The sequence below is a fragment of the Engystomops pustulosus genome, chromosome 4 (genome assembly GCF_040894005.1).
Source record: "Engystomops pustulosus chromosome 4, aEngPut4.maternal, whole genome shotgun sequence".
Classification (NCBI taxonomy): Eukaryota; Metazoa; Chordata; class Amphibia; order Anura; family Leptodactylidae; genus Engystomops; species Engystomops pustulosus.
This window is the reverse complement of record NC_092414.1, coordinates 183148012-183175871: the sequence shown is the minus strand read 5'-3', so window position 1 is coordinate 183175871 and position 27860 is coordinate 183148012. Positions and strand designations below refer to the sequence as shown.

The 27860-nt window shown below is 44.8% G+C and overlaps 1 protein-coding gene across 3 annotated transcripts in view; it reads right to left on the bottom strand.

Annotated features, from left to right (window-relative positions):
* The window catches only part of LOC140127760 (disintegrin and metalloproteinase domain-containing protein 21-like), a 44278-nt gene extending 17295 nt beyond the window's left edge, over nt 1-26983 (bottom strand). Inside the window, exons 1-13 of one of the 3 annotated variants that reach the window (XM_072148814.1) lie at nt 26874-26983; nt 25132-25252; nt 24928-24983; nt 11537-11657; nt 11346-11401; nt 7053-7173; nt 6863-6918; nt 6098-6209; nt 5871-5926; nt 3149-3210; nt 2240-2318; nt 1903-1979; nt 1046-1211 (exon numbers count right to left, since the gene is read on the bottom strand). In XM_072148814.1, the coding sequence (XP_072004915.1) occupies nt 1046-1211; nt 1903-1979; nt 2240-2318; nt 3149-3210; nt 5871-5926; nt 6098-6209; nt 6863-6918; nt 7053-7173; nt 11346-11401; nt 11537-11657; nt 24928-24983; nt 25132-25252; nt 26874-26918 (1128 nt within the window). In that variant the 5' untranslated portion in view covers nt 26919-26983. Of the gene's footprint in view, nt 1-1045; nt 1212-1902; nt 1980-2239; nt 2319-3148; nt 3211-5870; nt 5927-6097; nt 6210-6862; nt 6919-7052; nt 7174-9579; nt 9682-11345; nt 11402-11536; nt 11658-13418; nt 13526-24927; nt 24984-25131; nt 25253-26873 lie in introns of those variants that run through there. The other 2 variants (XM_072148815.1, XM_072148816.1) reach the window with 2 other exon arrangements.
* Nucleotides 26984-27860: the final 877 nt, after the last annotated feature.

Genomic DNA, 27860 nt, shown 5'->3' with positions numbered 1-27860 from the left:
GCTGGGGGAGATCGCTGAGATCGCCATTTTCAACAGGGGAGTGGCGGCTAAAGTCTACAGGGGGCTGTATACTACAGGGGTCTGGCAGGCTATATACTACAGGGGTCTGGCAGGCTATATACTACAGGGGTCTGGCAAGCTACATACTGCAGGGGGTTGGCAGGCTACATACTACAAGAGACTGGAAGGCTATATACTACAGGGGGCTGGCAGGCTATATACCTCCAAAAACATTGATGGAAGGGCCCCCACCAGTTTGCGCCCAGGGGCACCCACCACCCTTAATCCGGCCCTGCGGTAACCTACTTGTACACCAACTACCCCGTAAAAGTGACATATAGGGGCAGATATACTTACCCGGTCCCTCCACCATCCCAGATCCGGAATGTCCGCAAGAATGCCCATCTGCCGCGATTCATGAAGATTGCGCGCCCGATTTCCTGCATGTGACGCTTCCCTGATCAGGTCCACTGGAGTTCACCTTCTTCCTCCCGGTGAATGTAAGTGCATGACTTCCGACACAAATTGAATTGTTAAATACTGCGCGTAGTCGGAATCCATTGCATCGTCCCACGGGCCGCCCCCTGATTTGTGTCGTATGAAAGCCGCTGCGGTTGCGACACAAAACGATCGCATGCGATACAATCCCCGGCGCAATGCCCGAAAGGTCGGGAAACCCAACGAAAATGCGGCCGCGGTACCCTTAGTAAATAAGCCCCATAGTATTACTGATACCGGCTGCAACCCTGGTACTGTAAGAACTGTTACATTGCCAGCGCTGAAGTTTGGCAAGCAAACAGGGAGTCCTTGCATTACATTTCTGTATAACTTTCACCCTATGCAATGTGTGCAGATGGCCTTACCTATGGCCCCAGCCCTGGTGACAAAATGATCCATTTTTGTTAGAATCCTGGTTTGGATTTTGATATCTTGTATTATTGGCAATGGTATAATAATAAAAATTCAAAAATGTAGACATGGTTTACTACCTAAGCTTCCAATGCAGTTTAGAAGGCTCAGTAAATGGGAGGATAATGTACAGTACCTTTGCGTTGTCGGTGTATGTTCCCTCAGTTTCAGAGTTGGATAGGTGAAGACCGCATTTTAATTTAGGCTCAGAAGCTTCAATATTGTACACATTGTGCCTAAAATCCATCAGAGGTCCGTCTGGCTCGATTATATACATAAAGTCATCTGTGTACATGGTGCCTCTATGGAGAGATACCTATATAATGTTTAACCATGAAATAGTTCTACTATATACATAAGAGGTGTGTGAGCCAACCCACAGATTTTAAAGGGATCGGCCAACTTACTAATATGTATGGGGGTCTCCAGATAATCCCAGATAAAATAGGGATCCAAATGATATGTTGTAAATGAAATCTATCACCAAAATCAAGCATGATAAACCAGGGATACTCACTCATAGACACTGTGACTGTGGTAATCTTATTATATTTTTTATTCATGGCTTCCTCCCTGCTAAAATCAACTTGTATAAATATGCTAATGGCCACATGGCCTCTGGAAGCGTTACCAGAGCTTCTCCGAGCTGTAGCTTCACAGGCTGTTACTCTGTCTCACCCTCCCCTGCTCCGTCAGCACTCCCCCCTCTGCCTGATGTAATCTCACACAGTTTGAGAGGGAAAAGTGTAACAGCCTGGGTAGTTGTAGCATGGACGGGCTCTGGTAACACCCCCCAGAGCCCTTCAGGCTAATTAACATAATATTAAATGTTGATTTTAAAAGGAAAGAGGCCATGAATAACAAATATAATAATATAACCACAGCCCCAGTGCCTTGATTTATGGTAGATTTCTAAAATATATGACCATCTTTAATCACTTTGTGTGTGTTTTCCTTTTTGGTTACAAACTGTCCACAGATAAGTTTGGTTACCTGAGTCCAGAACACACGTTAATAGCCACTGCCGAGTGTGGATGACCCTCTATGTATCCTTGATAATAACACGAGGTCTAAAGAAAGTTGAGACAAAATATTGTTCAGCTACAGCCAACATGCAAGGTAACTCACAATCAACAGGCGTCTCCCCCACAACATCTCATTGAAATTAGCATATTGCTTGTATAAACTATATTCTGCATGGAGCAACAGAACCCGGTAGAACCCAAATGCAATATTTCCAATCTAACATGAGCTATTTGCCCACATTGTGCCGCAGAACTTTTTACTGGAAATTTTGAAATTGTCAACAAAAACCTGCAAAATCACTTACATTAATATGAGGGGGGCAGGAATATAGTTCTTGGCTCTCATTATATGAAAACACTTTGAAGTCTGGTGTTGTTAGCTTTCTACGGAGGACATAATGAGACATTTATAATACGTAGACCATATACATAATAGTTAAGAAGAATATTAATTAATTAAAATTACATTTACATTGCAAATCTCAACTAGCTGAAAAACTGTTTTTTTTTATTATACATAGTTTTTTTTAAATGAAAAATTGCTTTATAAGCAGTTGGTAGTTGGCAGTAACTCTGATCACCGTAGAAACATAGTGAGAGCTAGCAACAAACCTCTAAAAACTGAGATGTACTAATCATTAAAGGGGGTCTAGCCATAGTTTTGACCATACAAAGCTGCAGAGAGTGTTAAAAATGATCCCTGGAGAGCTGTGTAACCATACCTGCATGTGTGCTGTTACTGGCAGCATGACTGTAAAATTAAATGCTTTTATATTCCAGGATTGTAGCTGGACTTGAGGCACATTACTTTCCTCTTGATCTCTGCATTACACTACCCCCTATTCCCTTCCATACTCTAATATCTAACTACAAGCTGCTACTGGTTTTACACACAGCGGAGGGAAGGGTCTGCGGTGTGTTCCGTGAAGAGATTGCTTACAAAGTGCAGCAGAGTTCTCCAAGTTCAGGTGCAATCCTGGAACATTAATGTATTATTCGCAGTAATTAGTAATTAGGCACTAGATTCCTTTTAGTAGTGACTTGGGCACAGAGCTATCACTCACTTTAATTAACTCCTATATACAATAAAATATATAGTGGCCTATTCTATGACCACTTACAGTTCATATTGACCTGTCAATTTGGGGACAATATCTTTTTTGATACATACATAATATTTAGTTTGCAACTCCTTAAACTGAAGGAATACTCACGCGTTGTGCACTAGATGTAAGACATATTTGCTCTTGTCTAGGGGAATCATATATGACAGCTCCTATAAAACCAGAAAAAAGGATTAGATATAGTGAATATTACGTAGCTGCTAACTTGAAGGGCACGCCAACTGCCTATGGAGGGTGCCCTCTGACTGGGGTGACTGTAATATGCACATATACATCGATATTTATTGTGTGTTGCACTTTATGGGGCGTTAATGACCCTGTTTGGGTTCCCTCCCCTTGCCCGCGCCACCAGTGAAGCAGTCCCTCCATCCCTCCCTCCCTACCGTTACCGTATTTTCCGGGCCATTAGGGCACCGGAATATAAGGCGCATCAGTCTTATGTGCCTTATATATGGAATTATTCCATATATAAGGCGCATCGGACTATAAGGCGCAGGGTGGCCGGGGGCGTGGCGGAGTTCCGGGGGCGTGGCAGAGTGTGGCAGAGCGGAGACGGAGCGGCCGGAGAGGTGAGCGGGGAAGGGGGTCCTTTCAGGGGGGAGGATGGCAGCAGACCATACTTACATAGGTCCCCGCTACCGGAGGCAGCAGATCTCCTGCGGGAACTGTAGACCGACGCGGCAGAAGTTGTTCGTGCCGCGTGGTCTGCAGTTCCCGCTGGAGATCTGCTGTCTCAGGTCTCGGGGACCTATGTAAGTATGGTCCGCTGCCCTGCGCCATACATAGGGCGCACCGGACTATAAGGCGCACTTTGTATTTCTAAGGAAATCCTAGGCTTTTATGTGCGCCTTATAGTCCGGAAAATACGGTACTTGTTTTTGTGTTTTTGATATCTCTTTTTATTGCATAATGTGAAGTCACAGCTGGCAGAAAAAAAGGAGATTTGTGGAGATGGATGGAGATATATATGATGGAGATTTGCCCGGAAGACGCAGTGCTGGTTGGGAGTCCGGCACATAGAAAGAAGATCTGACAGTGGCGGTTAATTGTTTGGAAAAAACTATTTATGTGTGTATGTGAGTTTACCTAAAGTGCCTCATAGGTGGAGTTGTGGTGTTGAGTTTACTACCTCCCAGTCTATGGAGACAAATCAGCTACTCTAAAATTTCTCCATGAGGTGGCACTTTCTTCATGAGGGCAACACTTTGGCAGATCTTGCATTCATGTGGTGTCCCTACAACACCTGTAAGGCTGGGTTCACATCTCGTTTTTTGTATACTCTTATCGTATACATCACGAAAGCTCCCGACGTGTATGCTGAACATGGCCATTGACAGATACTGGCGGACGGAGGCATAGTTGTGACCTCTTTCTAACCAGCATACAATGTACACTGTGAAAAAGACAGGATGGAATAATGTAGCGAGCTCCATCTTTCCATCCATCTCCCTCCTTCCGAGCGACATAATAGTGGAGGCAATAGAAGCCTATGCATTTAAGACTTTTATGCACTTTGAGACTTTTGGGGATTTTTTAGAAAAAAATCCCAGACCATAAGAACATTTATTAAAGGGCCAAAGTCACTGATGGCTGATGGAGCTCCAAAAATAGACATAGAACTGTGTCAAGGAGTTGGACAGTGTATATCACATTAGCCCACATTTATCAAAACTAGGGCAAAACAGTTCGCCTGTGGAGTGTGCAGAGTGGCTACCAAAAAGCCTGAAACAGGTACCCAACAGATTGTACCCACTCGCTCAACCACAAGGTCATATATACCAACCAAAAACAGGCGAGAGTACACAAAACTCATAATCCATAAAAATCAATGCTTTTATACTTAATTATGATACAAGAAATCTAATTTTATATATATTTATATATTTCTTGTTTCATAATTAAGTATCAAAGAATTGATTTTTATGGATTATGAGTTTTGTGTACTCTTGCCCGTTTTTGGTTGGGAATGTACAGTGTGCGCCAGATTCATCAAAACTGGCGCATGCTCTTCATTAAGTCTGCTCCATTTTTTTTTTAATGCACTTTGTTCATAATGCAGAATTTCTCCCTACACACACGTTAAGTAAGGGTGACATAGGGGCACTTCCTGGTCATGCACTACGAATTGCGGCTATTTCAGGGCTGATATGCCAGATTTCAGGCTTAAAAGCCTTGATAGATTTGACATTCAAAATAGATCTCGGGATAGCAACTTCTGGTGTGACAATGATTTTTGACATACATACAGTGCGTATGTATGTCAAAAATCATTGTCACACCAGAAGTTGCTATCCTGAGATCTATTTTGAGGGTCAAACGTGGAGTATGAGGATCCATCTTACCACCACACTAATATCCAGTCAGGCATACCTGCATGAGTAGAGTGTTCAGTAGAAGAAAATCCAATGAACTAGTCCAACCACAGACACTGTAGCTTTGAAGGTTTGTTAAAATTTCCATTGTGGCAATAAATGCAGATTGACCGGTCCATTGGATTTTCTTCTACTGATCAAATGTGAAAACCAGTGTTAAAACCAAACCCCCCGAGGACCGGCAGATGATAAGCCGACTTCAGTCCCTTTCTCCTGCCACTAAAGTTGATACAAAAATATTTTATTGTACCATCACCAAAACTCATAGATCCCTATAAAAGGTTAGAAAACAATCACCGCCCGTCCTACAACAAAGGAAGGTTTCGTACTTGGATCAGATATTGTCACCCTGCATGAGAGTCCCCAAATATTACACTCTAACCACACCAGATACAGGGTACATGTAACTCTATGTACTGTATAGTTGAAAATGGACTTACCTCAGAATTATTCTGGGTCTTCTCCAGCAGTATGGGGGTCACTATGTGGTTGATATCTAAAGGGCAGAAATGAGGCAATGTAACAGTAATAATCAGCAGATTCCAGAGGCAGAATCTAAAATATGTCAGACATTTATGGAAGAGGACAGTACTGCCCTAAGGGGCGACAGCCATCTAGGGACAGGAACAGAGCTAGATGGGTTCTTGGAGGTTCTACTTATATGTACCTTCTGCATGGGCCCGTATTTTGCTGTCTTCATGTTGTTTTTCATTCCCGGAAGAATTGTCTTTTTCTCCTTCCAAAATTTCAAAATCATCGACAAAACGACTATTCGCCACCTATCAGGGATATAGTATTACAGTCATAAAGGAGGCACAATCCCATGATGGCATCTCACTGCCAATCACAACCTTCTTTAGAGGATAGCCACCAGACAATGGCAGCATAACATGGCGCTGGAGACTCATGATAATAAACTCTTCTAGGCTCAAAGGGGTTGGCTATGAATAAGAAATTGTACCAGGGTAAGTACAAGACCCTAATGGTTTCACCTATTTAGATAAATTTTACTATGTCACTGACGGGAGCCACTGGTCATGTGACCTGCCAACAGCAGGATTTGGCGGATTCAACATTAGCAGGATTATAATTGACCGGTTTCTCCATATGGCTGTTAATGTAGTGTATGTAGCGGGTATACACTGCTTGTGCACATATTTATAAAGTGTCTGCGCCAGCTTTGTGTTGTGTCTGCTCCGTGTCCGACACAAATGTGCTCTCAAGGGGGCGAATGACTGCTTAGTCGGAGTGTGCAACACATTTAATTCAGCGACTCCACAGAATTGTGCTGCGCCATCACCATCCGTCAGCAAATTTAAGTCATAAAGGAAGATTCCCTACAACATCTAGTGCCTCCATCCATGCCACCCTAACCACACCAGATGCGTTGTACATGTAACTCTATCTACTACATAGTTGAAAACGGACTTACCTCTGAATTATCCTGGGTCTTCTCCAGTGCTGTGGGGGTCACTATGGGGTTGATATCTAAGGGGCAGAAATGAAGCAATGTAACAGTAATAATCAGCATGTGCCATATACATTTATGGCACTCGCTACTGCCTACAAGGAGGGAAAAGCATTCATGGGCAGGAACAGAGCCTGATGGGACTTGGAGGTACCTTCTGTATAGGGCCGTACTTCGCTATCTTCATGTTGACTCTCATTCCAGGAAAGATTGTATTCTTCTCCTTTCAAAATTTCAATTACACCTACAAAACGCAGGTCATGACTATTCGCCACCTATGGGGAATACAGAATTACAGTCATAAAGGAGGCACAATCCCATGACGGCCTCTCGCTGCCAATCACAACCTTCTTTAAAGGATAACCACAAGACAATGGCAGCACAACATGGCGCTAGAGGTTGGATGCATTTAATGTAATGTTACATGTACGGCAGGCTAATGGTAATAAATTCTTCTAGGCTCAATGGGGTTGGCCACGAATAAGAAATTTTACCAAAGTACAGGAACATATTAGGGTCACCCATATTGTACCTATATTAGATAAATTTTCCTATGTCGTTGGCAGGAGCCACGGATCACGGGTAGTGAAAAGTAGACCTGTTAAAGTTCAGTTTCAGCTGAAACCCCAGTACCACTTGAACACTAACACTGGCACCGATAGTGGTTGTTAACTGTTTAAATGCCACCAAAAAAACAACCATTTAAATAATTGTAGCTCACACAGGATCACCAAGATTTGGGGGAGATCGGTGCTTCCCATCATAAGCACTACTGAACCCTGACCCTTTGGACAGAAGACCAGGTTTAGGGGACCCAAATCTGTAATGTTTAGTATTGAGAGGAACATTGCGGGTTTGGGTCTGCTAATCACTAGATAAGTGACCCAGCGGCTGCAGGAGTCTGTGGCTGCCACATAAGCAGGATTATAATTGATCTGTTTCTCAATATTGCTGTGAGGTAGTGTTTGTAGCGGGTATACACCACTGGGGGAGGTAGAATATGAAGGTCATATATATTTAATAAACGCTTAAACGTTTAATAAGCTTCATTAAGCGTTCATTACACATAGAAACAAGATAACGGCAAAACAGAAAAGCTCCATCAGCTTTTATGATTCACAAAATTTTATGGGCTTTCTAAAGTAGGCAAAAATATCTCCAAGATGCCCATAATCTACAACTACAACTCCCATGATCCCTCAGTTCTCAGTAACAGCTCTTCCCCCTTATGCTCTGCTTCGATTGATGATCTAACAGACTGCCCTGCTCTGTTGCACCATTGCAGATTACCCCACTAAGATGACGTCTCACCACAACACCGACCATGCTGGACGCATTGCAACCATCTTAATTTTAATTCTTTATTACAGTGTATGTCCACAACATTTTTCTGCTAAGGGGAGAACATTTTAAATAACAACGAATTACATATTAGCTTATACTTTAATGACCAATTTGAATATGAATTATGCTTATTCCTGGAATACCCCTTTAAATCAATAAACTGAATAAAGGGCCAGTAGCATTTTAATTCTTCATTGTAGCGTATGTCCCCAGAACAACATTTTAAATAACATCTGGCTACATATTAATCTATATTTTAGAGACAATTTGTATATTAATTATGATTATTCCTGGAACACCCATTTAAATTGTCTCTTAGTATCATCTCAGACCAAAATAGTATCACTGATCCCACCTGGCGTAGTTTTGCGTCAAAACCTGTAAATTAACAGGTTATAAAAATTACGCAGGCAGGGGCTGGGAATGCCCCATGCCCGCCCATTCTCCCAGCCGCTGCACCCCTCTACGCCCCCTTCACAAATGGTGTGGAGGTGGCATAGTCGCTGTAAGAATTGCAAATTAAAGACTCATAGGCGTTTTTTTTTTTTTAAATATTTGGGTGCTAGCTGGTGGTTGTGTCTGTTGTAGTGAGCCTAAATGTATCTTTCCAAGACACATGGGGGCAGATTTACTTACCCGGTCCATTCGCGATCCAGCGGCGCGTTCTCTGAACAGGATTCGGGGCCGGACAGGATTTATGAAGGTAGTTCCTCCGCCGTCCACCAGGTGGCGCTGCTGCGCTGAAAATCATCTGAACGCGCCGGAATACACCGAGCTGAACCAGGTGAAGGTAAGCGCTTCCCAAGCGACACATTTTCGGTTTTTAAATGCGGAGGTTTTTCCAAATACGTCGGGTTTTCGTTCGGCCACGCCCCCCGATTTCCGTCGCGTGCATGCCAGCGCCGATGCGCCACAATCCGATCGCGTGCGCCAAAATCCTGGGGCAATTCAGGTACAATCGTCGCAAATCGTAAATATTCGGGTAACACGTTGGGAAAACGCGAATCGGGCCCTTAGTAAATGACCCCCATGTTGTCTTTGTTTTGCGACTTTTCAGGTGCAAATTAGAGACTTTTTTGGTGCAAACTGACCCCATGCTTAGTGGCATACATGCATCTAAAAAAGTCTGAAAAAATAAAAAAAACGCAAATCAGAGACCAAGAAAAAAAAACAGACTTGTATCACAACTGAAAATCTATAAAGATACCTAGCACTGATAAAGTATCCTGACCTCAGCCAACTTTAAGAGTCGCCAAAGAAAACAAATGATACATGTGCCCCACAGTATGTTATGTTAGATTCAGGAAAACACCTAAAATATTCTACACTGTACATACAGTAAGATATATCAGTGTCACAGCCAGAACCAGCGGAGGTGACATGTCTGCCGGTGTCTAGGAGACCGTTAGGCCCTGGGAAGGCGGCAGTTGCTCGGCATCTCAATGTCATGTGACTTATTCTACATCACATGATGTCACCCGGGTGTAAAGATCTGCTATAGTATAGCTGCAGGGCTCATAGATGCGGATGCATGATGAAACCTTTCCCCTGCTGTCACTGTCTACAGTGCTTTGTAGAGGTTAGGATCATTACTGCAACCATATGTTTCATTGCATTGTCCGACTATAATGCACTGTGCCGCGATTCACTAAGATTGTGCGCCCGATATCCAGCATGTGTCACTTCCCCGCTCAGGTCCGACAGAGTTCACCATCTTTTAAGTGGTGCATTTTAAACACAGGGGGGCACATTTACTTACCCGTCTCGTTGCGATCCGTGAGGTGCATTGTCCCACGAGGATTTGGAGCTGCCGCGATTCACTAAGATCGTGCGCCCAAGATCCTGCATGTGTTGCTTCCCTGCTCAGATCCGCCGGAGTTCACCATCTTCTTCCCGGTGCATGTAAGTGCTTGGGCTTGCGACACAATTTTGAATGTTAAATCCCGCGCTCAGTCCGAATCAGTCCGGTTGTCCGACCGCCATGCCTCTGATTTGTCGCATTAAAGTCGGCGCTATTGCACCAAAATCTGATTGCGTGCGCCAAAAACCCCTGTTAAATGCAGCGCAAAATGGAAAAAGTCGGGAAACCCGACGAAAATGTGGTCCGCGGACCCTTAGTAAATGTGCCCCAGGGTGTGCAACACAATTTGAAAGTTAAATCCCGCGCTCGCTCCGAATCAGTCGAAACGTCTGACGGCACGCCCCACAATTTGTTTTGCATGGAAGCCAACGCAGCTGCACCACAAAAAGGGTTGAGTGTGCCAAAATCCCAGCGCACACACTTATTAAATACCTGTGCAAACAATTACAGCTCCCCTTTAAAATATTTATGAGCACTGGTAAAATGAAAGCTGAACTGTAATTGGTTGCCATGGGCAACTAAGAATATTCTGACTTTTTAGACAGCTTGATAAATCTGCCCCACAGTTTCTGCAGTTCGACTGTTGAAATGTTGAAACCCTGCGGAGCAAATCCCCAGAGGACTAGCAGATGATAAGCCCATTTAAAGCTGACTCCAGTCCCTTTCTCCTGACTCTAGGGCAGTGATGGCTAACCTATGGCACTGGTGCCAGAGGTGGCACTCAGAGCCCTTTCTGTGGGCACTCAGGCCATCACCAGAGATGACTCCAGGGATCTTCCTGCAGTCCCAGACAGCCCAGGACTTGCTGTGCACAGAGCTATTTTAAAGTGACAGCTGTACCTGGGACTATTTTCTGCTTTATTGGTGTCCTCAGGGGCTGGTATCAATGAAAACTGTGACAGAGAAGGGAGAATAAATCACAAATTAAATTTCTGTGTTGGCACTTTGCGATAAATAAGTGGTTCTTGGTTGTAGTTTGGGCACTCGGCCTCTAAAAGGTTTGCCATCACTGCTCTAGGGTAATTTCCTTATGAGTTGATACAGAAATATTCTATTGGAGGTTCCATTGTAGAATAATCACTATCCGACAGAACCCTTTAATGGGTTAGAAAATAATCACCATCTGTCTGATAATAGTAAATTAAAGTAATTAAGGAAGATTTCCTACAACATCTAGTGCCCCTCTACCAACAGCAGATACGTGGTACATATCAACTACTATATAGCTGAAAATGGACTTACCTCAGAATTATTCGGGGTCTTCTCCAGCAGTATGGGGGACACTGTGTGGTTGATATCTAAAGGACAGAAATGAAGAAGTAATGTAATAGTAATAATCAGCATGTTCACCTCCAATATATCCATTTACGGCACTCGCTACTGCCTATAAGGAGGGAAACGCAGGAACAGAGCCTGATGGGACTTGGAGGTACCTTCTGTATAGGGCCGTACTTGGCTGTCTTCATGTTGACTCTCATTCCAGGAAAGATTGTCTACTTCTCCTTCCAAGATTCCAATAACATTTACAAAACGCAGGTCATGACTATTCGCCACCTATGGGGAATACAGAATTACAGTCATAAAGGAGGCACAATCCCATGATGGCATCTCGCTGCCAATCACAACCTTCTTTAGAGCATAGCCACAAGACAATGGCAGCACAACATGGAGCTAGAGGTTGGATGCATTTAATGTAATCTCACATGTACGACAGGCTAATGGTAATAAAAGCTTCTAGGCTCAATGGGGTTGGCCACAAATAAGAAAATTTACCAAAGTACGAGAACATAATAGGGTCAGCCACATTGTGCCTATATTAGGTTAATTTTACTATGTCATTGGCAGGAGCCACGGGTAACGGATAGTGATGAACGGACCTATTGAAGTTCACTTTTCTGCTGAACTCCCAGTACCACTCAAACAGTAGCACCGGAGATTGATGCTGCTGGTACCGATAGTGGGTTTTAACTGTTTAAATGCCGCCAGAAAAACAAACAGTGGCACCTAAACAATTGTAGCGCGCGCACAAGCACCAACATTTGGGGGAGATTGGTACTTCACATGATAAGCACTACTGAACCCTGACCCTTCGGACTGAAGACTGTATTCGGGGACCCAAATCTGTAATGTTCGGTATGGAGTGGAACATTGTGGTTCAGGTCCACTCATGACTGGCTAAGTGACCCAGTGGCTGCAGGAGTCGGTGGCTGCCACATAAGCAGGATTACAATTAACCTGTTCCTCAATATTGCTGTTAAGGTAGTGGGTATACACTACCGGGGGAGGTGGAATAAGAAGGTCATATATATATATATATATATATATATATATATATATATATATATATATATATATATATATATATATATATATATATATATATAGAGAGAGAGAGAGAGTTCTATACAACATCACCATCCTGAGCTCCCCCATGGCAATATCTTCAGATTTCTATTATCTTAGAGGGGTATTCCAGGAATATCAACAAAAACTCATTATGGTATAAAAAATGAATACAACAAAACTCAAAGTCATTAATCACAAAACAGAGCTAAATAGTTTACTTTCATGATTCACAAAATTTTCTGGGCTTTCGAAAGTAGGCGGAGTTATCTCCAAGATGACCGCTATCTACAACTACAACTCCCATGATCCCTCAAATCTCAGTAACAGCTCTTCCCTCTTATGCTCTGCTCCCAGTGATAATCTAACAGACTGTCCTGCTCTGCTACATTACTGCACATTACCCCACTGAGATGACGTTGAATCACAACACTGGCCATAGTGGATGCGCTGCAACCAAACAACTACAGTCAAACATAGTGGAGATCACTTCCCAGGCAGGTGCAGGACCTGTGATGTGTATCTTCTGTCCTGTGTCTCCTCCACAGGGACAAAATCAATGGACTGATTAAAGGGCCAGTAGCATTTTAATTCTTCTAGTAGTGTATGTCCACAACATTTTTCTGCTAATGGGAGCATCATTTTAAATAACATCTGGTTACATATATTTTAGAGATAATTCGTATATGAATTATGCTTATTCCTGGAATACCCCTTTAAATTATATCTTAGTATCATCTCAGGCAAAAATAGTATCACTGTACGATGCTCCAAGAACTTTTGGAAAGTGAAGGTTTGTTGTGTTCAATGCATACTGAAATAAAGGAGGTCTGCGATATACACACAATGTAACCTAAAACTTTCCTCTCTCTGGGCCTTCAAAGTGTTGTTTAGGAGACTTCTGTAGTAAAGACTCATAGTATGTCATGATAAATTCAGGAAAACACCTAAAATATTCTACACTGTACATACAGTAAGATATATCAGTGTCACAGCCAGAACCAGCGGAGGTGACATGTCTGCCGGTGTCTAGGAGACCGTTAGGCCCTGGGAGGGCGGCAGTTGCTCGGCATCTCAGTGTCATGTGACTTATTCTACATCACATGATGTCACCCGGGAGTAAAGGTCAGCTATACTATAGCTGCAGGGCTCATAGATGCGGATGTATGATAAAACGTATGTATATATATGCCCAGCAAACAAGCTGGATGTCCCAACTCTATAATAAAATACAGGGTAGAAATTAAAAACCCATAAAGATGAAAAGAAAGATCTATTTCAGGTTTTTAAAGAAAATCTACCACTTATTTTAACCTCTACAGTGCTATGTAGAGGTTAGGATCATTACTGCAACCATACCTTTATTACTCGCATTATTGCTCGCTTGTTTTAAAAACTAATTTTATATTTATGTGGCAGATGTGCTTGTTCACCCATTATAGAACATGCAGAAAAGAAACAGAAATGGGTGATTGGACACAATAATCCAAGGTGCCTATTTATATACCCAAGGGTTATGGCACACCCTTGGCACACCCTTTTGAACGCGTTTTTTGGCCCGTTTTTAACCCCTTATCACCGACACTAGTTTTCAGCTTAATGACAAGACTTGATTTTTCAAATCTGACATGTCTCACGATAATTGGTTATAACTTCGGAACGCTTTAACATATCCGGGTGATTTTGAGAATGTTTTCTCGTGACACATTGTACTTCATGTTAGTTACAAAATTTAAGTTTTGCGTTTAGTTCTGAAAAAAAGTGAAAATTTGGCAAAAGTTTGTAAAAATTCTTCATTTTCCAAGTTTGAAATGTTCTGCTTTCCAGACAGGAAGTAAAACTACCCAAAAAGCTTGATAATTAACATTTACAGAATATCTGCTTTATGTTGGGATGATATTTTATGCTTCCGGTCATTTTTCTAGGATGTTATGAGGTGCAGAACTTTAGGTGCCATTTTTCTCATTTTCATGAAAATTGCCAAAACTCACATTTTAAGGGACAACTCAGCTTTCAAGTGACTTTGAGAGGCCTAAATAATAGTAAAACCCCATAAATTACCCCACTATAGAAACTTCACCCCTCAACATATGTAAAACAACTTCTATTAAGTCCATTAACCCTTTAAGTGTTTCACATGGGTTAAAACAATATGGACCTGCGATTTAGAAACTTTCGAATTTTTTTGGAAAATACATTCATTTAGGCCACAACTGACAGTTTCAGAATAAATTAAATTATGAAACGCACTGCAACATTTTATGCCCAATTCCTCCCAAGTGTACTGATACCCCATATGTGGTGGTAAACGGCTGTACGGGCACACGGACAAGTATAGAATGAATGGAGGCGCCATTCACAGCAGATTTGTATTGTCACATTGTACAACGTATAAATTTTAATTTTTTTTGGTAATGCAAACATTTGAGGGCTTATTATTTACGGGATGAGATACAATGTATAGATAATTCATTTTGGGAGTCTAAAGCTTATTCATGAGATTTTATTAACTATTTCAAGGGGGACACAAACAAAATCATCAATTTTTATTTTGGGTTTTTAGCATTTTTTCCCCCCGCTCACCGTAATGTAAAAATAATATTTTATCTTTATTCTCTGGTTCACTACGATTGCGGTGATACCTCATTTATATAGTTTTTCTCATCTTTGCTCAATTTTCCTGAGCAAAACCAATATTGGAGAAAATCGCATTGTTTTTACTATTGACAACTTTTCATTGCCATAACTTCTGTATTTTTCTGTTGTCAGATCTGTTTGAGGGCTTATTTTTTGCGAAAAGAGTTGTTCTTTTCAGTATTATCATATTAGGGAACGAAACTTTTTTTGATCACTTTTTAGAACATTTTTAGTGTTTAGTGTTTGATGAAAAATTGTATATTACGGGAATTTTTTCTAGTTTTTTTTTACGTCGTTCACCGAGTGGGTTCAATATTGATTTAGATTTATTGTACAGATTAATATGGACGCGGTGATACCAAATATGTACGTGTTTTTGTGTTTTATATACTTTATTTGCATTTTATGTGTAATTGGGGAGATTATGGGACTATTATTTTATTTATTTATTTAATTATATTCTAAAAAGATTTAATTTTTTTTTTTTAAACTTTTTTACATTTTCTTCTTCCTGGCTTGATCAAGCGATCGTCCGATCGCTTATTCAAGCCTTTACACTGCAATACACTTGTAGAAAAAAGCCGATACGGCGGTCATTAAGGGGTTAAGCAGGCCGTCAAAAAACGCATGCCTTTTTGACCTGTTTCAATTAAGATCATTCGCCAAACCTGTCAAAAACAGATGCGTTTTCAAAAAATGCAGGCGTTTTTCAAAAGTGCATGCTTTTTTTTAATGCATCCATTCTTTGACGGACTGCTTAAAAACAGCCTTTTTAATTAGTGTGATTGATACAAAAGGTAGAAAAGAGGACATGGAACTTATAGAGGACCTGTCACCCTAAAAAAAAATGCACTAGGAGCTGCTTACTAAAGAAGGGTTATTATCGGAACTCTCCAATAAAGCTAGCAGAAACTGCAGCGCCAAAGCCTCAGAACACCGGACAGAGCTAACAGCGGCCTATTCATGAGGGGGCGATCTGAGGATGCGGTGACTGCTGCATAAAGCCCGGCAGTCACCCACGACCTATGGCCCGGGAGGGGCAGTCCGGGAAAGAAGCAGCACCTCGGACTGCCCCCTCATGAATACGCCCAACCGCTTTAAGCTTGGTCCGGTGTTCTGAGACAATGGCACTACAGTGTCTGCCAGCTTTATCTGAGGGTTCGGATAGAGCTAGCAGTTTAACACTTCTGAAAATGGGGTAGCGCTAGGTTAGTATGCAGCTCCTAGTGCGATCTTTTAGGGTGACCGGTGCTCTTTAAGAGGATCGCTACCTAATGTAGAAGGACACACATTTTACTCACACAAAGGCTAAGTTGCCATACTTGCCAACTCTCCCGCAACACACAAAAGACTCCAATATTAAAGGGGAGACCTCCAAGAGAGGGGAGGGAGTAATCAAAAAATCTTTGATTCATTGTTTACCTTGGCTTGCACTTTATAAGGAGGGATTTTGGGCTTTGCTCTGAGATTGTTAGCACGAAGCTGGCTGCAAGTAGGCGCAGTGCGGCCATGACAGGCAGGGATGAGAGGAGAGAAAAATGATGGGTGGAGTGGTCTTGGGGGGTGGAGATTTTTAGTACTAAGTTGATAGGTGGGTTTGAAATGGGGGGAGGAGATAGTGAAGGGTTTATATAGGAGGTTCAGGAAGGGCAGCCATCTTTTGGCTTGAGAAAATTGTCAGAGGAGGTTGTCAGTTGTCTCGCTAGTGGTTAGGGCCTAGTAAGGGGTACGTGAGAAGTGAGACAGGATAGGTCAGTGAGGGCCAAGATTAGTTTAGGTAGTGTAGGGGTATTTTAGGATGGCTGAAGTGGAAGCCTTTTTAGAAAAAATGAGGGAGCAGGCCAGGGAGAAGGGCCCAGAATGGGTGAGGAGCCAGATGTTGGCGATGACTGGTGGCGACATACCTGGGCGCCCGGCGAGTTCCAGAAGATTGCGGCCTCCAGAGCGATTGAGCCCCTCGGTCTCCCCGATGCGGGGGCAGCGGAGGGCGAGTGCTGCAGCCGGCAGCGGTGGTCAGCGGAGGAGGTCTCGGGGCACGGCAGGTGAAGAGGCGCAGCAGGTTCCGGCCAGCGCAGTGGTCGGAGGTAGAGCCCAGGATGCGGCAAGGCCTGCGAAGATGGCGGCGACACGTGGCAGCGCGGTGAAGAGGCGGAGCGGTGGAGGATCCGGGAGAAGGGGCGGAGCAGGAGCGGTGACGCGCGAGGAGGAGGCGGTCGATGACGTCGACGATGACGCCGACGAGGAGGAAGAGGAGGAGCCGGCGGCAAGAGGTCGGAGGCGGAGCAATGGCGGCGTCACCGGGCCAGCGGTGAGTGCCAGGGATGCCAGGGGAGCGCCAGGGGGCAGCGGCGCAGCAAAGAGGCTGCGGCGTGTGGAAGCGGGCAGCGGCCGCCGAGTGCTGGAGGGCAGGAGGAGGAGCCGGCTGGGAACCGCGGCCAGGCAATGTCAGCGGGACGTGGCGGTGGGGGAGCGTGAGGACAGCTCTCCCATCAGGAGGCGGGGGGCAGACAGTGGAGCATATAGCTCCAGTCCCGAAGTGCACAGGTCGGGTGCTAGGCGGGCGGCACCATCGGAGGCGGCAGGTGTGGTGGCGGGGGGGGGGGTGGTGCTCCCCCCCCAGGAGACAGTGGAGAGCCGGGAAGGCATAGTGAGGGCGGGCATAGGGCTGCTGGGGGGTGTCAGCCGAGTTCAGCGTCACTCAGCAGCAGTATGGGGGTTCAGGGGGAGGACCAGTCTGTGGTGCGCGGTGTCTCCTCTGTTCTTTTTCCATTACAGGCTCGCGGCGGCGCTGAGACGGCTATCCTGGAGACATTGCGGCAGGCTTTAGGTACGGCCCAGCCAGGACAGGCTCCGGGGATGGCGGTCTTGGCGGGGGTTCCGGTGGAGTCCAACACGGCAGGAGTCGCGCCGGTGCCATTGCCTGTGGCGGTGGGGATATCGGCCTCGCCAGGAGTTGCGGCAGTTGGACAACATTCTCTGCCAGGATCCGGGATGGTCGCAGGAGCTTCCAGCTCCATAGGAGCAGCAGGTGTCTTCAGCGCTGCTCAATCAGGTGGGTCTACAGGCACGCATACACTGATACAGGGAATTACACAAACAACAGTAGGACAGGGCAGCGAGCTTGTGCTGGGGGGGGCTGATATGTCCTCGGGTGGAGCGCTGCAGGAGATATTACAGGGAGTACAGCGGTTAGTAAAAGTAGTTGAGCAAGTTCAGGGGTCACAGCGGGCTGGGCCGTTAGCGGTTTGGACTGGGGGCGTTAGCTCGGGTACGAGTACGGGGGCTGGGGTGGTTGCGAGGCAAGAACAGGGAGTCACCACCGGTTCGGCAGAGACGGGGGTGCAGACGGAGAAGGAGGATGCGGCTTCTAAGCCGCTGCCAGTGTCGGATGGGGCGAAAGCTAGTCTGTACATTTGTATGAGGGGGCCATTAGGGGCTCATTTAAAACCAGAAGTTAAGGAAAAGATATGGAAGAAAGAGAACCTGGACATTTTCACGTTGTTGCCGTTGGAGCGCTTTAGTGTTGAAAGGTGGGAAAAGGGAAAGGAGCATAGGAAAGAGGAGGACGAGGAGAGGAGAAGGTTTAGGTTGATTCCTCGTACATTTGGGAACTGGTTAAATGCGTTTGCTATATTAGCAAGCGTGGTGGGCGAGAAGCGCCCTGAATGCTGCTCAGCACTGTGGTGTTATTTTGTGACAGTGTGGGATGCGTATAAAAACTATGGAGGCACGGCATGGTTACAGTACGACGAGCAGTTTCGGCAGCGCATGTCAGTGCAGCCGTCATTGGAGTGGGATCACAGGGATATAGATCTGTGGATGCGATTGATGACGTTGCCCAAGGTTCCAGGGAAGGGGTCGTATTTTGGGGGGGTACAGGTGGCAGGGTCGCCTTTTCAGCCAGGGCCCGACGGGGGGAAGCTTGGGAGCCCGTCGGGCGGGGTTAGAAAGGGTGTGTGCTGGCGTTTTAACGAAGGCTCCTGCACATGGGGGGTCTCATGTATATTCCGACATGAGTGCTCAGGGTGTGGGGGAAGTAATCACCCCTTCTCCAGATGTTTTAAGAGAAAGGGGGCTCAATGGCAGCGGGCCGGGGACTCCACTCAAAAAGGGGATAACTCCAGTGCGCCTCGCCGCAATGATGCCGTGGCTAGAGACATACCCAAATAGGGAAAAAGCTTTGCTGTTGAAGGAGGGTTTTAGTGTGGGTTTTCGGATTCCATTCAGAGAGGGATTGGGGGGTTGTTTTGCAAGGAATTTGAAGTCGGTAGCTGAGTTTCCGATGGTAGTTAGGGAGAAGTTGAACAAGGAAGTGGCGTTGGGTAGGATGTTAGGTCCGTTTTCTACACCCCCTGTGGCTGAGTTGAGGGTGTCCCCTCTGGGTTTGGTCCCGAAAAAAGAGGTCGGGAAGTTTAGGCTGATACACCATTTGTCTTACCCAAGGGGGGCGTCAGTTAATGATGACATCGATACTTCCTTGACGTCGGTGTCATACACGTCTTTTGATGCAGCAGTAGCTCTGGTAAGGGAGACCGGGCGGGGAGCCCTTATGGCAAAAGCGGACATTGAGGCTGCATTTCGATTGCTACCGGTTCACCCGGAATCGATGCATTTGTTGGGGTGTTGTTTTGATGATTGTTATTATGTTGATGCTTGCCTCCCGATGGGATGCTCCATTTCATGTGCATATTTTGAGGCGTTCAGCACATTTTTGGAGTGGGTCATCCGGGAGCGGGCGGGTTCAAAATCAGTTATTCACTATTTAGACGACTTTCTATGTGTAGGGGTGGCTGGTGGTTATGGTTGTAGAATATTACTGGCTACCTTGGAGCAGGTTTTCGCAGAGTTTGGGGTGCCGTTGGCGGCGGAAAAAACTGAGGGCCCGGTGACAACATTGTGTTTTCTAGGCATTGAAATAGATTCAGAAAAGATGGAATGTCGCCTGCCAGATGCTAAGTTAGAGGACCTTCGTTTCGGGGTGCAGGAGGCGTTAGTGAAGAAAAAACTTACATTGCGCCAGCTGCAATCATTGTTAGGCAAGTTGAATTTTGCTTGCCGCATTATGCCAATGGGGAGGGTGTTTTGTCGACGTCTGGCACAGGCAACAGCAGGGGTGCGTAGGCCGGACCATTTTATCAGACTGCTAAGTGGGCACAGAGCGGATTTGATGGTGTGGGACAGTTTCTTGGCTAAGTACAATGGTCGGACATTGTGGATGTCCGCACCAGTCTCTAACTTGGAATTGCATCTGTACACGGATGCAGCTGGAGCAGTGGGTTATGGGGCTTTCTTTGATGGAGAATGGTGTGCTGGGCAGTGGCCCAGGCGGTGGGTAGAAAAGGGCCTGACGGCTAACCTGTGCTTGTTGGAGCTGTTTCCGATTGTTATGTCAGTAGAGCTGTGGGGGTGTCAGCTAGCGGACAAGTGTGTTGTGTTTCATTGCGATAACATGTCAGTGGTACAGGTAATCAATCAGCAGACGGCATCTTCTCCTGAAGTGATTGTCTTGCTGCGACATTTAGTGTTGCGCTGCCTGGATTGGAATGTAATGTTTCGGGCGGTTCATGTTCCAGGAGTGGATAACACTATAGCGGATGCTCTATCTCGCCTACAGCTGGAAAAATTCAGGGAACTGGTGCCGGGGGCGGCGAAGGAGCCGAAGTTGTGCCCGGACGCGGTTTGGGAGTTGGTAACTTAAAGATTTTGTATTGGATTCAGAGATCGTTGGCGCCATCCACATGGTTGGCATATCAGAAGGTATGGAAGGCGTGGTTTCTTTTTCAGGATGACTGGTGTGCTGGGGGGTTGCCTTGGGTCAGAGGGGAGGCGGTTATTTGTTACATTTCGGAGTTGTTAGAGAAGGGAGTGTCTAGGGCTGGGGTTCAGAAGTCATTGGCTGCACTATCTTTTCTGTTTAAACTTTGCGGAGGGGTGGATGATACGCAGTCATTCATTGTCAGGCAGGCGGTTAAAGGGTACGTCAAGCAGGGTGGTCCCCCTGATGGCAGGAGGCCGGTGTCATTTAACTTATTGCACGAACTGTTGGGGATGTTGCCGGCGGTGTGCGTGTCGGAATTTGAGCGGGTTTTGTTTTGTGTGGTTTTTTCCTGGGCATTTTTTGGGGCTTTTCGGGTGGGGGAGTTGGTTAGTCCCAGAAAAAGTTCCCCGGGAGGGATACAAGCGCACCATGTGGTAATGGGGATGGATGAGGTGCGGATTACATTGGTGGGGTCAAAAACTGATAAGTTGGGTAAGGGTTTTTTGGTTTCATTGCGCAGATTGGAGGGTCAGTTGGTTTGCCCGGTGGCGAAATATGAGGCTTTTGTGCGAGTGCGTGGGGGAGCGGCCGGCTCCTTGTTTATCCATGCTGATGGGTCACCATTGACTAGATATCAGTTTGTAGCGGTATTTCGGGCATGCATAAGGAGATTGGGGTTAAGAGAGGGGGAATATTGTTCACATTCCTTCCGTATAGGCGCAGCTACGGAGGCGGCTAGATGGGGCATGTCTGAAAACGAAGTAAAGCGTATTGGCAGGTGGGAGTCGCGGCGCTTCCAGTCATATGTGCGTATTCATAGAGTGGAGCGTTAGGGGGTAGGCCCTGTAGGAGTAGGGAAAGGCAGGGGGCGTCTATCGGGATGGGTGTGGGTTATTGTGTTTAATTGTTTGCTTATTACGGTTAGGTTCACGCAAGTGCGTGGTGTGGATGTTTGGCCATTCCTTCATCTATTGGGCGGAGAAGCGAGCGCAGCTGCGCTTAGGTGGTAGGTCATTGGGGCTGGATGAGGATATGGTAAGTGTTCGATGGTTTGGCTTTAGGGGATTGTGCTGGGACAAGGTAAGGTTCCGATTAGAAGGGGCATTTAAAAAGTGGGGAGTGCCAGATGTGTTGGTGTTGCATGTAGGGGGCAACGATGTTGGCAGTTTTCCAATGCGGCCATTGATTAAGACAATAAAAAGGGATTTGTTATGGATGTTGGACGAGCATGCGGAATGTCTGTTGGTGTGGTCTGAGATGGTCCGCAGATTGAGGTGGAGAGATGCTGTGTCAGTGCCAGCTCTGAACCGTACACGGAAGAAGATCAATAAAAGTGTGTCAAAGTTCGTGCGCCTGAATGGAGGTTTAGTGGTGCGGCATGATTTGCTTGAGGAGGAAGTGAGTTATACGGGCCCGGATGGAGTACACCTGACGGATTTGGGATTGGATGTGTTCAATTACGGTTTGGCTGAAGCAGCTGGCTTTGCTGTGCGGGTGTGGAGGGGCATGCCGGCTTAAGGGGTCAAGCCGCCATGTGGTGGCGGGGGCGGGGTTCTTGGCAACAGCTAATTCAACTGGTAAAGTGGATAACAAGTTGAGGAAAAGATGGTGGTTATTTTTAAGTCCGGAAGTTAAGATGATTTATGCCAGGATCCTTCATGGGGGTGGCCTCCCCTTTTAGGACCTGGTTGGTTTTATTAAGTTTGATGGTTAGTCACCTCTGCTCACGCCACTTGCTAGGAGGTTGGCGGCTAGTGGTTTTGGTAGTTGTGACATCGCACGCCGAGCGTGCTTTCTGAGCATATATATAATGGTATATAAAGGCACCGGACGAATATGGTTATGGAAATATTGGTGGCAATTTTTGGAAGCTGTTGTCAAGGACTCTGCTCACCCATCATTTTAATTTGAAAAAGAATTGTTATAATTTTGTGTTTTAATAAAGTTTGTTTTTTACAGATTGTAAACATTTTCAATAAAGGCTGTGACCAATCACCTTCCAATTCAAAAGTTGTATGTATGTTTTATTTAGTTAGAAGGGGTTGGTCAGGCAGAATTCTTTTACTTTCCTTTCATCTCTAATCGTACCGAGTCAGCAATTGCCTGGGTCATGTTAGCACGAAGCTGGCTGCAATTAGGCGCAGTGCGGCCATGACAGGCAGGGATGAGAGGAGAGAAAAATGATGGGTGGAGTGGTCTTGGGGGGTGGAGATTTTTAGTACTAAGTTGATAGGTGGGTTTGAAATGGGGGGAGGAGATAGTGAAGGGTTTATATAGGAGGTTCAGGAAGGGCAGCCATCTTTTGGCTTGAGAAAATTGTCCCACCCACCCTCCCTTAGTTTTTGTTTGTATTAGGGTCATTTATGTGAGTCTGGGAGGCGGGATACAAGTAGTTATATATTCTTTGTATAGGCTGTCAGAGTTAGGTGAGTTTAGGATGTGTGGCGGGGGCGGGGTTCTTGGCAACAGCTAATTCAACTGGTAAAGTGGATAACAAGTTGAGGAAAAGATGGTGGTTATTTTTAAGTCCGGAAGTTAAGATGATTTATGCCAGGATCCTTCATGGGGGTGGCCTCCCCTTTTAGGACCTGGTTGGTTTTATTAAGTTTGATGGTTAGTCACCTCTGCTCACGCCACTTGCTAGGAGGTTGGCGGCTAGTGGTTTTGGTAGTTGTGACATCGCACGCCGAGCGTGCTTTCTGAGCATATATATAATGGTATATAAAGGCACCGGACGAATATGGTTATGGAAATATTGGTGGCAATTTTTGGAAGCTGTTGTCAAGGACTCTGCTCACCCATCATTTTAATTTGAAAAAGAATTGTTATAATTTTGTGTTTTAATAAAGTTTGTTTTTTACAGATTGTAAACATTTTCAATAAAGGCTGTGACCAATCACCTTCCAATTCAAAAGTTGTATGTATGTTTCATTTAGTTAGAAGGGGTTGGTCAGGCAGAATTCTTTTACTTTCCTTTCATCTCTAATCGTACCGAGTCAGCAATTGCCTGGGTCATGCCCACACTGTGTTCACTGTGTGTTTTTAAGTGTTTTTTTATGTGCCCTTGTACAGACTATATTGTACGACTTTTTGGTCTCTCTATACGCATCCACCTGTCTCTTCTTTTCTTTTTCTGTCTCTTCTTTTTCTTCCACCTGTCTGTTTTCTTTTTTAATGTGTAGACCACTATACGCATGCTACTGGTAGTGCCCGCCTCCCTCTTTACATTTTATAATCTTTACAACATTGCCAAAGGAACTCAGTGCCATAGATTTTACATGTAGTGGCAATGCAGATGCGCTACTTAATGTCCTTTTTGTAGTCTTGCTGAGAAACAGGAATGTCGTATCTGGCAGACACTGTAGCTTTATTGAAGATTTGCTAAAATTTCCATTGTAGCATTCAATAAAACAGCTCATTGAACAAATCTTCAATAAAGCTACAGTGTCTGCAGTTCGACTGATCCATTGAATTTTCTTCTACTGATCAAATGTTGAAACCCTGCGGAGCAAATCCCCAGAGGACCAGCAGATGATAAGCCCATTTAAACTGACTTTTGTCCCTTTCTCCTGACTCGAGGGTAATTTCCTTATGAATTGATACCGAAATATTCTATTGGAGGTTCCATTGTAGAATCATCAATATCCGACAGAATGGGGGTCATTTACTAAGGGCCCGATTTGCGGTTTCCCGGCGTGTTACCCGAATATTTCCGATTTGCGCCAATTTTCCCTGTATTGCCCGGGGATTTTGGCGCACGCGATCGGATTGTGGCGCATCGGCGCTGGGCGTGGCCGAACGAAAACCCAATGGATTCAGAAAAAACGCCGCATTTAAAAAAAGGCCGGTGAACTTGAGTGCATTCCGGCGGGCCTCAGGGAACTTCAGCGCAGCAGCGCCACCCGGTGGACGTCGGAGGAACTACCTTAGTGAATCCCAGCCACACCCGAATCCACCGCACAGAACGCGCTGGTGGATCGCGAATGGACCGGGTAAGTAAATCTGCCCCAATGGGTTAGAAAACAAATAATCACCATCTGTCTGATAAAAGCAAATTAAAGTCATAATGGAAGATTATGGACTTACCTCTGAATTATTCTGGGTCTTCTCTAGCAGTAGGAGGGTCACTATGTTTTTGATATCTAAAGGGCAAAAATGAAGCAATGTAACAGTAATAATCAGCAGGTTCTAGACATTTATGGAAGAGGACAGTACTGCCCTAAGGGGCGAAAGGCATCCAGGGACAGGAACAGAGCCAGATGGGATCTTGGAGGTTCTACTTATATGTACCTTCTGTATAGGGTCTTATCTCGCTGTCTTCATGTTGACTCTCATTCCAGGAAGAATTGTCTTTTTCTCCTTCCAAAATTTTAAAATCATCGGCAAAAAGTAGGCCATGACTATTCACCATCTATCGGGAATATAGTATTACAGTCATAAAGGAGGCACAATCCCATGATGACATCTCACTGCCAATCACAACCTTCTTTAGAGGATAACCACCAGACAATGGCAGCATAACATGGCGCTGGAGGTTTGATGTATATGATCTCACACATAAGACTAATGGTAATAAACTCTTCTAGGCTCAATGGGGTTGGCCATGATTAAGAAATTTTATCAGGGTAAGTACAAGACCCTAATGATGTCACCTATTTTGTACCCAGGTAAATTTTGCCATGTCACCGGCGAGAGCCACTGGTCACCATGAAAGTTCTTGGCTGAACCAAATCTTGAAAAGTCTGTTTGGGTCTCAGGTGGTAATCCCCCAGTGACACCTGTGATAGGGGCTGGCACTAACCAGGGGTGTTAACTGTATAACTACTGCCATCACTAAGAGCAAAATTGAAATTTCGTAGCGGCACTGTGCAATCAGGATTATAATCCAATGTGGGTGCGCGCTTCAAGGGACCTGACTCAAGGTCCTGTCGATCGAATATCCAATATAGCGTAGTGAAATAAAATATTACTACTAATCACGGAGTGCTGCTTGCCTAAAATATACTGCCATCACTAAAATGCAGCACATAGGGGAAGATTGTTGCTCCCATGATGAGCACAACCAAACCCCAACAAAAACTTCCGACTCAAGTCTGGGTTTGGTGGAACATTGCAGTTTGGGTCCGCTCATCCCTAGTCACGTGACCCAGCGACTGCAGGAGTCAGTGGGTTCCACATTAGCAGGTTTACACTGCTGGGGAGTTGTTAAATAGATAGAAAAAGAATATCATTTGTTTTCATCTATGATCTCCTGACAGGACCTGGGTCTTACTACTGTAAGAAGTGATATCTAGATGATTGGTTGTGGAGTTATAGGCAATACAACAATCCTGTGCTCCCCTCATGGCAGTATCTGCAGTTTTCTATTATCTTAAATGATCTCTTAGTATCATCTCAGGCCAAAACAATATGACTGCTCCCAAAGTAATAACCTTGTGTACGATGCTTCAAGAACTTGTATACATTGTTTACTGACATATACGAGGTCTGCTATATACACACAAACACACAAAGGGGCACATTTACTAAGGGTCCGAACGCCACATTTTCGTCGGATTTCGTGCTTTTTTTTCCGTTTTGCCCTGAATTGCCCCGGGTTTTTGGCGCACGCGATCGGATTTTGGTGCATCGGTGCCGGCTTGCATGCGACACAAATCGGGGGGCGGGGACGTCGGACAACCCGACTCATTCGGACAAACAGCAGAATTTAAAAAGCAAATTGTGTCACAAGATCAGCACTTACATGCACCGGGAAGAAGAAGGTGAACTCCGGCGGACCTCAGCGCGGAAGCGACAGATGCAGGGAATTGGACGCACAATCTTAGTGAATCGCGGCAGACCCGAATCCTCGTCGGACAACGCACCTCGGGGATCGGGACGGGTAAGTAAATGTGCCCCGATGTATCCTAAAACATTGCTTTCTATAGGCCATTAAAGTGTAGGAGGCTCCTGTAGTAAATACTTAAAAGATGTCATGTTAAATTTAGTATAACACCTAAAATATACTATATGATATTCTACACTGTACATACAGTAAGATATATCAGTGTCACAGCCAGAACCAGCGGAGGTGACATGTCTGCCGGTGTCTAGACAACCGCTAAGCCCTAGGAGGGCGGCAGTTGCTTGGCGTCTCAGTGTCATGTGACTTATTCCACATCACATGATGTCACCTGGGTGTAAAGATCTACAAAGCTGATACACTACAAGCTCTTAAAGGAAATCTACAACTTAATTTAACCTCTAAAGTGCTTTGTAGAGGTTGGGATCATTACTGCAACCATACCTTTATTATTCACATTAAACAGATTGTTCGTTTTAAAAATGCATTTTATATTTATGTAAAAGTGGCAGAAGTGCTTTGCGGGGTGTTATCAGAGCCCCTCCTAGCTCCAGCCACTTTAAACCCAACCTGACCAATTCAAGGAAACCTTCGTCATCTCAAGCTGCAAGATTCTTCTACAATTAGCTTGTCTTCACCCACTGTGGACCATTTAGAAGAAAAAAATGAAATGGGGAGGAGAGGGGGGGGGGGGGTTTGACCCAAAAATCCAAGGTGCCTATTTATATGCATTAGCATGGCAGCCATTTTAGATCAATCCAAAAAGGTAGAGTCATACACATTTTACTTAAATTGATATTCAATGTTTGGTAATTATGCTCAGTTTTGGGTATAATGCATACTCGTCAACTTTCCCATAACACACAGACGACTTCCATACTAAACGGAAGACCTCTAAGAGAAATGTCCTTTCTAGAATTCCCACTTTACTTGAAATCTCATACGTTTTCATAAAAATAATCATCCCCAAGTCAGCCAAATATGACTCTCCTCATACCATTTTCATATGAGATGAGTCAAGTTTAGAGGCTGTAGGGAGATTGTCTCTTAAGAAGCCCCTATCTTCCGTTCTATAGTACCAAGAAACATACTGCTAGTGTCAAATTAAAGATTAGGATTTCATTTTTAAGATAGCATCAGGTGGTTTTGTGAGCTACTGAACGAGAGATACAGAAAG